The following is a 14547-nucleotide window of genomic DNA, read 5'->3' on the forward strand; positions in this document are numbered from 1 at the left end:
ATATGAATTGAAACCCATTCTTTCTGCAGAAAGATATTTTCCACATTTATGAAAGTGTGTCACCTGCATTGCAATCCTCTTCATCTTAGGAGTACTTGAAAAATATATATCCAAGAGTAATTTGTGTATTAAAAACTATTGAAGTGAAGTTGCAAGTCAGAAATAATGGATGCACCAAACCCCACCAGTCTGTTAAGTATTGTGAAATAGCCATACAAGAAGTCAAATGAAGAGTATTTATTAGATGGATAACCAGTCCTCATGGAAAAGTTCATCATTATTAAATGGAGTTTGTTAAAAATTGGTAATTTCTCATTTCTTTTTCATTTGGGTTGTCACCAAGCATTTTAACAATGAAAGTTAATTGGACAAGTAACAATTCTCGTAGAAAATGCCAAGCTGCTTATCAAACTATAGAAAGCTTAGGATACAGGACATCAAACATTTTATGCGTCCTTTCCAGCATTACTCTTTACTTACATATAAGTTGCCCTTATATGTAGTTTTTGGTATAAAATATACGGAAGAATGATTGAACAACTTTTCTGCAAGCAGGGAATTTTTGTGGTGGGGAATTAGTTCCTATCTACAATCGATTCAAATGCTACTTTTGAGATCACCTGGCAAAATTCTACACTGCAAAAATAACATTTGAAAATCTGAATTGCATAGGGGATGCGAATAAATCCTAACAAATCATGGGATATCTATCCAATACTATATGAATGATAGTGACGTCTTCATTTAGTAAAAACAGAAGTATTTCACTCAGCATACAGTTGTCCAAACTAAACCTTGTATACATCCCCCAAATAATTGTTATTGAAGCATATAAGATAGGACAGGGATAATGGAAGCCTCAATTGTCCTATCCTATTATTATTTTTTAAAAAAACCTCTCAATTTAAACCAAGTCCATTCAGCCTTTTTCCAGACATTGTCCTGGTTTAATGTTCAAAGGTCAGCATTCCAAGTTTTTTTTTTTTTACTTGGAAAGCTTCAAAGGAGAGTAACTATAGTACAAAGCAAGGCACTAGAATCAAAGTTGTTTACTTGGGAAACTTGATATAAAAAAAGCAGCCAGAAGACATCATGTTTTATCCATACATCACTCAATAACCCATGCCATTAGGAAATCACAGCTCCAGAATGAATACTCAATGTTGGCATCCCCTGTCTGAGGGACAGTTCCAGCATGGCAACCTCAAGAGATGTCTCTTCCATCACATAGGCCAAAATGTATGATGGCAGATTTTCCAGCACAGCTCAGTCCAGGATGGGAATCACCCACAGATAAATATGTTGGTGATGCTTCTATTTAAGTACACCACCTTCATCTTAAGCCCAGGAGGCACTAGCAGAATGCTTCCCTATCATTTCACTGGGAAACATTCTCTTTCATTTATACAAGCAGTTACTTAATATGGAAAAAAAAGCAAATTAAAACAATTTCTTCCTTGCCACATTTAAACGCTCATTATGTATAAACTGGGGGAGGGAGGAAGCAGCACTTTCTTATGAACTATTGTTTGCTCTTTTGCTTTGCTAATCTGTTCACCAAAATCAATAAGGTACTAAGATGTGACATACTTTGAGTAATGGCTTTATATTTAGATATATATTTATATTTATATATATTTATATATAAATGTTTTGCATATTTTGAACTGAAAATATATGTTACAGACCATACACATATAAAATGTGAAGCACTTAAAAATGTGATTAAAATGTGTAAATGATTCAACAGGGGAAAGAAACAGAACCAATTCCGATTATATGATATTGCGAAAAAGGGACGGTAATAAGTGATAGAAGCTACATAAAAATAAACTTTAACTGTATGCATTTTTCTCTGTTTTTAAAAAACTGTTAAATGCACCAGTAATAAATAAAATCTGCATGTTTCCTCATCAACAATTCCTAGTGTCCAGCCTTACTGTAAACAGTACACGTATGTAAAATGCAGCTTAACAAAATAAAAAGAGAAAGAGGAGAAGACTCAGTTATGGGTTCAGTTGCCCAAACTGATTTCCTAATATCCAAAAACATAGATCAAAGTGTACAAAGCCAATCCTATTCTTGGCAAGTCAGTTCCTTAAAATTAAACTGTAACAGTGCAAGGAAGGAATGCAAGGAATCCCTTAGTGCAACAAAGAAGAGACACACAGGCAAAATTGTGGATTGAAATTGTCCAGTTCCATGGGTCAAAGTTGGGAGCATCAAACAGACAAATTAACTCTGTTTCTTTTTGTGAATTAAAAAATATATATATTAAAAGCCATAGTTGTAATGCCCCGATTTTGTCTTAGGGCTCCTTTGTCGTCTTCTTCTTCCATAGGCCACCAGAGATTCAGCTTGAAGTCTTTAATGATTGGCCATTTGCAAAAATGCCATGGCAGGTGCTAATTAAGATTCGCATGGCTCTGTTTCCTCTCAAATGGCTGGTTTGGGTATACAACTGTGCCGATGCCTGAAGCCACTTGGAACCAAATCCCAGCAAGTTGTATGTCCTTCTTTGTGTCTGCCAGCATTGTGGCTTTTAAAAAAATCAACAGTCAGATTTGAGCTTGTCCAAGGAATTATCAATTTTGGTCAACGTCTTTTTGATACGCAAAGCTGTTAATCTTGCCGATGGATTGTGGTACCAGCATTCTTTCATGAGCTTAGCAAGTGAAGATAATGTCTGAAAAGGTAAGCACAGAAATATATATTCAAAGTAGAATATTTTAATGGCACTATTCCATCCCACATTGGTTATCACTGCTCTGTTCGCAGCATGGAAAATAATTGCTGACCAAACAATATACAGAAAAGCAGTGGCCTCAAACCACAGTTTGAGGCTTAAACGATTGTCTGTATGTTTAGTAATCATTTCTATAAACAAAGGTCTGATCCACACTGGGACATGTAATCAGTTTCGACACTGAAGCTAATTCATACACACAAATGATCAATGGTGGCTCATAGCTGTTTCTAATTCCTTGTGTCAATTCAATTCGCTTCATTTAGTACACCCCCATCCCAATATAATACATGATGAAAATATAAAATGGAAAAATATTAAAAAAACAGTCCCCCCCCCAGTTCATATTAAGCTGGAAAGTACATTCTGGAAGATCAAGAGTGCTCAAGAAAATGAAGTGGCCTGTTTGCCTTATGGAAAAATAATTCAAATCCGTTGAGAACTTTACAAGTGACCTTTTGGTTCACCCTAAAAGCTTGTTTCTTTCTCTTTTTTTGGGGTCTTCCATATTTTCTATCTACAGTACTCATGAATAACTTTTTTAATTTAAAAAGTTGCTTCAATACTTAAAGCAAAGAAGCAATAAGGGAGCCTTCAGCTACCGCTGAGTATCCAAGGCCTCTCCAAAGAGCTTCTAAAAGCATTTGTCTTAATGCTATGGGGAAGGAGAAAAGAGGTCACTGGTAGGAAGAGAAGATGCAAAACAAGGGAAGAGTTGCACACAGATACACAGAAGCCAGAAGGTCATATAACTGAACAGTCCTTAATTGCTGTAAAGCATACTTCCTTTAGTTCTGTGGCTCCGGGACAACTGGTGGTTGGAGCAAAAAGTTCAAGGTTTTTATAACAGCTTCATCTTTGGTTGAGAAATTGAGTCCAGGATGGTTTTCACCTGATCAAGATCTTCTTCCCATCTCCTTGCCCAATGGATTATGCCTTCATCTGCCTCTGCAGGGCCACTCAATGGAGAGGCCCCCTCCCAGACCTTAGATAGGTATATTCTATTTCCACTCTAGAATTTATAAATATTTAGGGTAAAACTATTATGCAAACCTAGGCTGTGATAGGCTATAGGTCTCTGCCAATTGTATCAAGAGCTTGGTAACGATATTTCATATTGGGAGAAGCAACAATGTATGTATTTTTTTTAAAAAAAACAGACTTTTTTTGAACCCCTAAAAGCTTTTTTCAATTTTTCTTAAAGATGATTTAGCTTGCAAATTTTTCTCTTCTAGCACTTAACCGTGACTAGAACAGTTGTTTCTACAATGATTTTTCATATGGATCCTTTTTTGCCAATTTCAATATAAACAGACTGGCAAGTAGCAGAAGTGAGAGCTGCAGCCAATACTTCCCCACGTCCTTTGCACTTTCACCCAAATCCCTCGTATTCCAGATAGCCTCTAGGTCAAGTAAAAGTACTACAGGTGAATAGATTTCAGGGGTGAGAGGTTCAGCTCCTTTTGCCCATATGCCTATTTTATTGTAAAAACATGGTCACCTCCTGCTGCATTATGAATGGAGAAGATGGATGATTAAACAAATGTAATTACTGCTGCCACATCTAGTTTGGCCTATAGCCTAAACAGCAGATGGTTTTAACAATTCTTAACAGATGATCGAGTAGAAAATATATCAACCCATTTCAGCAAGTGCACTTACAGGGTCTGAAAACCATCTGTTGGGAATATTTGGCCTCTGCTGATCCACACAAACTACTTTTCTCATATCTTCAAAACTAGGATCGTTAGGAACGACATCGTAAAATGGAGGTTTGTAGTCTTCAACTATACCTGTGACCGAAAACACAAGGGATATGTTATATTGCACCAATAGAGATTTAAGATGTCCATTAGCAATACAAAGTTCACATATTGTTACCAAGGGATTAAACTTTGCCAATTGGAAGCTTTTGTGACATCTCACTGATATTGTGAAATGAAACCCTAAGAGCACAATACAGCCAAAGCATTAAATCAACTCGGTCTCCCCGTGGACTAGAGAAAAGTTTGACTCTGTAAACATGTGCATGTTCAGAAAACAAATCATACATATGGCAAAACAGCAAAACTATTACAGATTTGGAAAGAGGCAAAAACTTAACAGTTCTTTATACTTTCACATATTTGGCATTAACTATCTAGACCCAAATTAGCCAGCATGGGATTCAGAAGATACTGAATGGGTGGGGCAGTAATTTTATAAGAAAAGGATGAAGTCAGTGTAAGATTAATTGTGCTCTTCCCCAAAAGAACAAGTCTGAAGTCCAGAATAGGTTGATCACAACTGCCTATAAACAAAGCAGGTATTTTACTGGCTACTACTGTGTGATACATCATCAAGGCCCTTGGGTAATTCTGGGTACAATTCAAAACAACAGTTTTAACTTATAAAACCTTTTATGGCTTGGCACCAAGATACTTTGCAAGACCATCTTTTCAAGCCAAATTCAATCTGTATGAATTATCCCACCTGGGAGAAACTACTGGTTCTCTATTTCTCAAGAAAGAGGAGGGGTTGCCCTGGGTCTCACAGGCATGGCTTCTTAAGTATACTTGCATTATGAAATAGTCACCCTCTGGAAATCTGACTAGCTCCCACACTGGCTTTTCTATGTTTTAAAAAAAAAAACTGTTATGAAGAGTCTAAGAGGATCTCATCAATATTGCTGATGGAGTTCTTGTACTGCTGCTATTTTATTTTTATGATTTATCTGTTTTAAATGTTATTGCACTGTTCCCTTTATGGCTAAAGTTAACTGTTGAGAGTCTTCCAAGCAGTGGTGGGCTCCCAATTTTTTGACAACCAGTTGTCTGCCCTAATGACTGGCTGGGGGAGGGGCTGGCTGGGGTGGTGGTCATGTGACTGAGTGGGCGTGCCCAACTCTACGTCAGTTGTGTGGGTGGTACCTGTATGGGACAGGCAGGATTGGGGAGGGAATCCAGGGGCCTCCAGTTGGGGGACCTGTTTGTGTATGTGTGTGTATGACAGAGAGACTGCATCAAGCTAGACTGAAAGCTGGCTGGGTTTTGGGCTTTTGGGGGGAGCTGTTTTCAGACCAATTTTGGCCAGAAAATGGCCCAAAAAATAGCTTACCCAGCTTCTCTTCGTCTTGCAGACAGCTTTCCAAGTATAGCTTGACACAGTCTCTCTCTTTCTCTCTCTCCTTCCCTCCCTCCACCCCCCCCCCCCTCTCACACACACAGAGCTGACTGGATCCTTCCATTCAGTCAGAGCTGAAGCAGCTTCTTGGATGAGAAGTGAAATGTCTTCAAAGAAAAATCAGAAAGTCCGGTGGCCTCTTGAAAAAGCACTTTGGTTGCCTAATTAGGTTCTCCTTCTCTCAAGGCCCTACAGAAGAACATTTTTTGCAGTCTTTCAAAACGTCAAAAAGGAGGAGGTCATCTTGACCTCAGAAGGAAAGCTATTTCAAAGAATGAAAGTCATCCCCCATCTTGCTCTCTTCAGGGTATGGGCACCAATAGCATTTTCTCCCAGCTGGTTCTCATTGGGCAGGAAGATGTCATTGTCCCAGATAAAGCAAGAAGGGAAAGCCACATAGGACTATACAGGTAATCAGCACCTTGAATTGAGCCCAAAAGCCTCTCAGCAACTAATACAGTTCCCACAATCTAAACCCATGATGGCAAACCTATGGCACGCATGCAGAGGTGGCACCCAGAGGCCTCTCTCTGGGCATGTGCGCCGTCGCCAGCTGCACGTCCAGGTTCCATCGCACACATGTACACCAGTCAGCTGGACATGCACATGCGGCCAGCCACTCTCTTCCGGGTTCTGCCATGCGCATGCGTGAAAACCAGCTGACTGGCGCGCATGAGTGAGCCGGAACCAGGGAGTACAGCTGGCCGCCACAAGCACCTGTTTCGGCACTTGGTGCCCAAAAGGTTAGCCAACACTGATCTAAGCAATCCAACCCATCGGTTGTCAGCTACAAGTTTTTCCAGGTTATATCCAGGGTCAACCCCATGCAAGGCAAATTGCAAACACGGATATGACAAGGATGAGAGTCATTACCTTCAGTACTTCCTGGTCCAAGAAGCCTGCCACAGCTGAGAGACCTAACAGTCATTTATTAATTTATGTATTTATTTTCTTTTGCCAGGTGCACTTGATAAGGCCCATTTATGGCATCACTCTAGATCTCTTTTTATCAGCCACAGTACCTCAATAAACTAACAATTATTGTTGCTGTCCTTATTTAAACAACAATTGTCACCCTAGCCTCTCATGGAAGACATTCTCATAGAGCCCTAAGGTTCCACAGAACAGCCTTGCCATAGGAATGAAGATTCCTTGCTCCCACATGAATTTGTCCGGCCTGTAAGAGCTGGAGGCCATCTTGGTGAAACCCTAATACTTGTTCCAAGGGAAGCTTTTTCCATGTTTGTGGAAAGGAGGAGGAATCCTTGAGCTTCACGGAATTTCTTGCCTGGATTACTCATTCCAACTCCTTCAGTTTTCAGGTGTAAAGATAAATATGTGTCTTTCATTCCCCCTTTTGCTTTCCCTCCTTTAGCTGATTTTTTTTAAAAAAATCATTCTTCTGGCTACCTGGTAGCATATACATTTCCAGCATATTTTATCTTGATAGCCAGCTAAATGTGGTGGAACCACCAGCTGAAGGCCCCCTTGCCAGAGGGAGTAAAGAGAGATTCCAACTTAAGAGTCTATACAGGGGAGGAAATGATTGAGGTCAAATCTTTAGGTATATATCTATCGTTTTCCAAGAGGAGATAGACAGTCTGGTGACATTCTTATAACAGAGGCAATAAACTATCTGTTTACACTGTTAGTCCTTGGGTTGCCAGGACTGCCAATCGCACGGAGAGCACACTGTACCACACGCTGCACCAAGAGCCGAATCTGAGTGGTGCATCCATGCACACACGCTGCACCGGGCGCCAACAGCTGAGTGACTTGTCCATGCCCACATGCCGCACCAGAAACCAAGCTTGCCAGCATGTCACCCTGCACGTGGCACAGCTGAACGGCAAAGGGCTTCACAGTGGACTTACTGGGCTGTGGGGCGGCCCTGGAGGGGCCCCTGCTGTGGGGGACTCAAGGACAGTGTGAGGCCCGCCAAGGCTGCGCAGAGTGACAGCAGCGTGCATGGCCTGCAATGGCATCACCTAAGGACGCCACGTGAGGGGTGGGGAGTTATAGGGGCTGACCCTAGGGGTGGAGCCGTGGGGCGGACACTATTTAAAGGATGGAGGGATTCACCATGCTGACTTTGCCTGTTTCCTGTTTGTCACTCTGTGCCGGTTGTTACAGCATTTTGGATAAAGTTTGTCAGTGAACCATCTTTGGCTCTGTCTGAATCCCTTGCTGAAAGCTGGAACGTGACATACACAAGTAATTGCAGTTGCTCAATCCGGACATTAAAGTGCTTTTAAGTGGAAAAACAAGATGAAGGATTTAAACTTTACAGATTGATCTAAACTCACATTTACCTACCGTTGCTAACCATGCGCCTGGCTACTTCCCAGAGGACCAGTCCAAATGCCCAAATATCGACTCTTTTGTAGGAGTCAAAGCAGTCCGCCTGAATGGTTTCATCCAGGACTTCTGGGGCCATGTAGCGCTTGGTGCCTACACGGGAATTGTTCGCAACATCCAGCTGATTGGTACTTTGAGAATGCATGACGGAGAGACCTATAATCACAAAAGGAGAAGAGTTATTGTGAAGTGCTTCTTTTTTCTTTTAAGTTAGATCAGTAATAGTTTTAGAAAGGGCACAAAAAATCTTGAAAATGTTGGCCGAGTTTACTGTGTGAAATATGCTTCAGAAATATAGTTAAGTATTTATCATCCAGAAAACAGGCAGATTCTAGAGTCTGTTTTTCCAGACTGTTTCTGGAAAAACAGAAAGAGAACACCAAATGCAGCAGCAATTGAATAGCCCACAGGCACTCAGACAGTCACTACTGTGGAAATAAATTTAAGCAAGCCTTGGGCTCATATACCATCGCCGCCGCACACACGCCACACCCTGTTTTGGGCCTAACAAGCCTCCCTGAAGCCTCCTGGGAGACAAAACGGATGGGTGGGGACTCCTGGAAGGGGTGGGGAAGGGGAGGAGGCCAGCAAGAGGTGGTATTTGTCAATTCTCCAAACCGGTTAAAATTTCCTCTACTAGTTTGACGGAACCGGTCCAAACCGGCTGAATACCACCTCTGGTCATGTCTGACTCTAAGGCATGGTGCTCATTTCTATTTCTAGGACAAGGGAGCCAGCGATGTACAAAGACATTTTCCATGGTCAGATGGCCAGCATGGGCTATATGTCAAAGGTACACAGAATGCTACTAGCTTCCCACTGAAGTGGTACCTATTAATCTATTCGCATTTGCATGTTTTTGGAACTGTTAGGTGGGCAGGATAACGTAGTAGAAATAAGCAAATTTCAAACCAGGATTGATTTAAGGTGGTTTGTTTTCAACAGGCATGATGAATTTTAACTACAATTACTAATCTGTATGCAACACTTTACTATGATAAAAAGACGCAAAAAATATGACCTTATAGTAATCAGCAGGAAGGGAGAGAGTCCATAACTTTGTCTCTTTTAATAGTCTGTTTTAATTCTGTTTCAATAGTCCTAAACCTGGCTCAACATTGCATGCTGTGTTATTATAGGCTTTAAGGAAGCTAGCAGAGGGCTCTTCCAACAGTAATTATTTATTGCCACATAAAACGCTGGAAGGGAGTTCAAGGAGCTGAGGTCCAACACACCTGGAGGATATCAGATTGAGGAAGAAGTCTCTTGTGGCAGACTTCCATGTTCAGAAAATAGTACAAGATACACCCAGGAGCAGCAAAACTTTTGGATGCTAAGTGCCCTCTAGTGGCTGCTGAATCTTCCTACCTTGCTTATAGAGTGACACCAAGGAAAGCCTGAATGACATTTCTTCAATATATACCTGATTCATTACATAAATCATGTAGCATCTTTATAATCTTTAATCCTCTTCAAAGCCTATAAAACTTAGTTTTACATATAAAGCTCTCTGTTATTGTTGCATTTGCTCTTGCTTTCTTTCTTTTTAATCCTCCATGGGTTTTGGCTGGTTGGTTGGTTTGGCAAACCTAGGTATTCTCCCAGGGATAAAGTACTCATGCTGGCCACACGGGGAAAAAAAGCAGGAAGCCACTTACCTAGATCTGCGATGCAACACTGCCCGTTTTTCTTAACCAAGATGTTTTTACTCTTCAAGTCCCGATGAGCAATGGCAGGTTTTCCTTGGGTCCCGAATATCTCAATGTGCAAATGAGCAAGGCCACTAGCTATGGACAGAACTATTCGTAAGCAGCTCACAGTGTCCAACGTTGTCAGTTGCAGGTAGTCGTAGAGCGAGCCCATTTCATGGTAATGTGTGATTAGCCACAACTGAGTGCTGGAATTCCGTGACGTCATGTCTGAAGCAATAAAACCTGAAAAGGGACAGGAACATTCCTAAGAAAGGCAAATCATCTGATACTTCCTTCTTCATATAATGGCCCTCATCATACAAACCAGGGATACGTAACCTTGGATCCCAATGAGTTGGACTTTAGTTCCCATCAAAGGACGTTAACATGGTCAAAGGTGGGGAACAGAGTTCCAAAACATCTCCAAAGCACCAGGTTGATGAACCCGGAGTTAAACTCTCCTCAAACTGCATCATTCCCCATTATCCCTAAAACCAGTGAGAACTGAATGCAGGCTATTCTAAGCACAAAAGCCAAATTTTAATACTCCCAGAATTATAAAAAAAAAGGTATTAAGTGTTCTCTACTACTGTTTCCCTGAAAATAAGTCAGGGTCTTATTTTCTTTTGCCCGCCCGAAATAAGCGCTTGGCCTTATTTTTGGGGAGGCCTTATTATTTTTGAGGTGCAGGAGGCAGCGAGCGTGGTCACCTCATGGCTGCTGCTGCTGCATTGCAATATTTTTGGGGAAAGCTTATTTTTGGGGGAGGGCTAATTTTAGTGAATGCGCTCAAAACCACGATTGGGCTTATTATCTAGGGAGGTCTTATTTTCAGGGAAACAGGGTAGTTAGGGCTAAAGACATGAAAACACTGAAAATATTGCAATTTCTCGCTCTTTTAATCAGTACAACTAGTCCTTGACTTGCAGCAGTTGATTTAGTGACCGTTCAAAGTTACAACAGCACTGAAAAAGAGACTTATGATCATTTTTCACATTTATGACCGTTGCAGCATCTCCACGATCGGGATCAAAATTTGGGTGCTTGACAATTGGTTCATATTTATGGCGGTTGTGGTGTCCAAGGGTCATTTGATCAATGTTTTTGTAACCGTCTGATAAGCAAAGTCAATGGGGAAGCCAGATTCACTTAACAACCAGGTTACTGACTTAACAACTGCAAGGATTCACTTAACAACTGCGGCAAGAAAAGTCGTACAATGGGGCAGAACTCACTTAACAAATGTCTCACTTAGCAACGTAAATTGTGAGCTCAATTGTGGGTCGTGAGTCGAGGACCACCTGTATAATTCCTCTCCTTTTCAAAGTAAGCAATTCCTGTGCTAAATGATCAATCGGGATGTGCAATGCTTTGGGATCAGTCTGGAAAAGATTCTTTGGAAACTGGAGGAGTATGAATAAACCAAATGCTTATGACTCATTGAAGCAGCTGCTTCCCTTTCCAAGATGGCCTTGCGTAGCAATGAATTCACAGCCAAGTCCTCTGTGGGCTGTGAAGCACTTTTTCTGAATTGAATCTGAAATCTACAGAATGATGTATTAACCTAGCATTTAAATGCCAGAACTTGGAGCTCATCTCCTCTGGCAGAAACCCCAAGAGCATTTTTTTCCAGCACCTACAACTTGCCACTAGTGTGGGGCGCTCTTCTCTGCACCAAAACATACACACAGACTACCCAATTCAGCCAACTCTTACATTTGCTTAAGTGCTCAGTTGGAAGCGCAGCCAAAGCATTTCCCAGAAACGAGAAAAGGCTTGTGTAGACTAGAGGAATAAGATACTGAACTGGATTTAAAACTTGGGGGAGAAATAGCTTGATAAAGGGTCTTCCTATATTGACAATGGAAACTAGAGCACCAGTTCCAGTAGAAAGAACACTACATTAAAAACAAAGATGGGAGGATAACAGGCACATTAAAATCTACCAGATGCACCAAAGGACTCAGATAACAGAAAAGCACTTGAATGCTTCCCCACAACTCCAAGTGGCTCTTGAAGTAAATATAGATTAGCTTTAGCCACCACCATACTGAAATATGGAAACAAATGTACAGAAAGCATTTAAATATATACTGTATACTATGCAAATAGCTCCCAACACATGCACCATTAACCCAGCAACGTAAAGTCCATCTTATCTCGGCTGCCCCCAGCAATGTACCACTGCAAGTCTCCCCTCCTATTGGTCCAAGGCTAAGTTGGGTTGCACTCATCCTCCTCTTGCCTCTATATATTGGGCTAAACCAGGGGTCGGCAACCCTAAACACAAAGAGCCATTTGGATCAGTTTCCCACAGAAAAGAAAATACCGGGAGCCACAAAACCTACCGGGGGTCAAAAAACTAAATAAATTGCGTGCTGACATGCGTGTCGCACATTGGCGGTTGTGACACATATTCTGAGTGATAGGGAGCCGCAGCAGAGGGATGAAAGAGCCACATGCGGCTCCACAGCCGTGAATTGCTGACCCCTGGGCTAAACCTTGCAGAGGGTTTAGTCAAGATCCATGGCTTCACATGACACATCACTGCCAAAGGACAACTGCAGACAGGCAGAAAGCCTAGAAGGATCAGGTCTGAACTGAGACGGGACCAAAAACGGCACCAATTCAACAGCCCAGCTTGCCTATGATTAAATTCTGATTTTTCATCTGTCCAATGAAAGGAGGAGACATTCTACTGCTCTATCACCCAAATACCTGTAAGTTATTACACAAAGGGAAGAAAATGCCTGCAAAGGATAAAACATAGACCTTGCATCTGGATTTAAAAGGTCTGCCTTTGAAACGCCACACTTCATTTGAATGCCACCTGGCAAGCATGGTCGATAATCCTGTGTGGCATTTTTATGGCAACCAACACACTCCAGTTCATTTGCAGCATCAATGCTTTATTCCATTGCAGGTCTGCTTTTTTAAAAAAATTGTAGAATCATACAACTGTGTATAAAGTGGCAGGTTCAAATTGCTTTCTGGAGCGATCAGGCTGAAGAATATATTGCTTCTAAACTAAAAGTTATTCTCTATCATTGGGTCTCATCTAACCTTTCTTTTATTCCAGCAACTAAGTTTACTTCTCTATTTCTTCAAGGAGGACTAAAGAAAAGACTGAGTTGGATGGTCTCGGCAGATTTGGGCTCTCAGACCGTCCACAGAGCTCTCTCCCCATCTATCTAGCTCCCACCCCCCCAAGCAATGCCATTCTTTTCCCCACCTAAAATATTTTCGTGCCTCAGCAACACGGTATTGTATAATTCTGTTTCTCTGAACCAGGACTTTTCATCTCGGGAAGAAAAGATCTTGACAGCAATGCTTTCTCCTTGCCATTGTCCTCGCCAGACCTCTCCGTATCGGCCTTTCCCTAGAAAGCATAAACAAAGGAGATTTTTTTTTTAATCAACAGCTCTTCATTCAAAGGGAAAGATTTTTTGGGCTTATCGCCCAAACCAGGAATTGCATTCAACATCCATATTTATGAACTTTCAAAGGTTACGCTTCTGGACTGTGTGGACCTCTGAATCTCTACCATCTACTTATGGCAGGGATTGTCAACTTTACAGGGACTTAATTAACACCTCCTTAAAAAAGAAGGGCAAGCTTGTATGCACCTATCCCATGAATAAACCCGATGGTATCATCTGGGTTGGAACTGGGTCAGAAACAAATTAAGTCACTTTTAGTAGTTACCTTTTAACCCAGAGATCCAATAAATCGTAGCAATAGCATTTAAGACTTATATACCACTTCACTGTACAATTACAGCCGTCTCTAATCTGTTCTGTCTAAAACAGAAAGTCTTTTGACTAGAAATAAATGATTGTCTAATGCAGTGGTTCTCAACCTGTTGGTCGGGACCCCTTTGGGGGGGTCGAACGACCCTTTCACAGGGGTTGCCTAAGACCATCGGAAAACACATATTTTCGATAGTCTTAGCAACCACCAATTTTATGGTTGGGGGTCACCACAACAAGAGGAACTGTATTAAAGGGTCGCGGCATTGGGAAGGTTGAGAACCACTGGTCTAATGGGAAAGGCCTGGAATATGGATTGTACTTTTGAGACAGCCACTTTCATTTCGCATGCTGGCGGGGAAATTCTGGGAGTTGAAGTCCACAAGTCTAAAAGTGGCCACGGTTGGAGACCCGACATAGAGTATCCCTGGTCAACCCAAACAAGTTTAATTCAGTGCAATGCCACCTGCTCTGTTTCTCAGAAAAATACTTCTCCCATTTCTTCATATTTGGCACATGTTCCTCAACAACAGATGTGTTTCAAGGAAAAAAGACACGTGACACCCTACGAGGAATTCCTAATACCCAGACAAGACTTCCTATCCAAAAATAGCAACGTAATACAGGCTAACCATTTAGTCTCTAAAAACAGATGCTGTCTATCTTAGGAAAAGGCCAAGTTCCAAGCCTATATGGAGCTGCAGTAGTTTCCTAATGTTTTTAGATATAAGTGAGTGCAGTGCGTATATTTAAAAAGCTAGCTAAGATCACTTAAGAACCATCAATTCCTGATACTATACATATTCAACCTGTTAAATCATAAAGAATATTAAAAAGTCTT

The 14547-nt window shown here is 41.3% G+C and overlaps 1 protein-coding gene across 3 annotated transcripts in view; it reads right to left on the bottom strand.

Moving 5' to 3' along the window:
- Nucleotides 1–222: 222 nt before the first annotated feature.
- The window catches only part of ACVR1 (activin A receptor type 1), a 92601-nt gene continuing 78276 nt past the window's right edge, over nt 223–14547 (bottom strand). For all 3 annotated transcript variants that reach the window (XM_081938068.1, XM_081938067.1, XM_081938069.1), the window contains 5 exons: nt 13190–13336; nt 9925–10200; nt 8225–8422; nt 4409–4539; nt 223–2686 (listed from right to left, as the gene is read on the bottom strand). In XM_081938068.1, the coding sequence (XP_081794194.1) occupies nt 2552–2686; nt 4409–4539; nt 8225–8422; nt 9925–10200; nt 13190–13336 (887 nt within the window). In that variant the 3' untranslated portion in view covers nt 223–2551. The remainder of the gene's footprint in view (nt 2687–4408; nt 4540–8224; nt 8423–9924; nt 10201–13189; nt 13337–14547) is intronic.

Source organism: Natrix helvetica (assembly GCF_964273705.1).
Source record: "Natrix helvetica genome assembly, chromosome: 1".
NCBI classification, from domain to species: Eukaryota; Metazoa; Chordata; class Lepidosauria; order Squamata; family Natricidae; genus Natrix; species Natrix helvetica.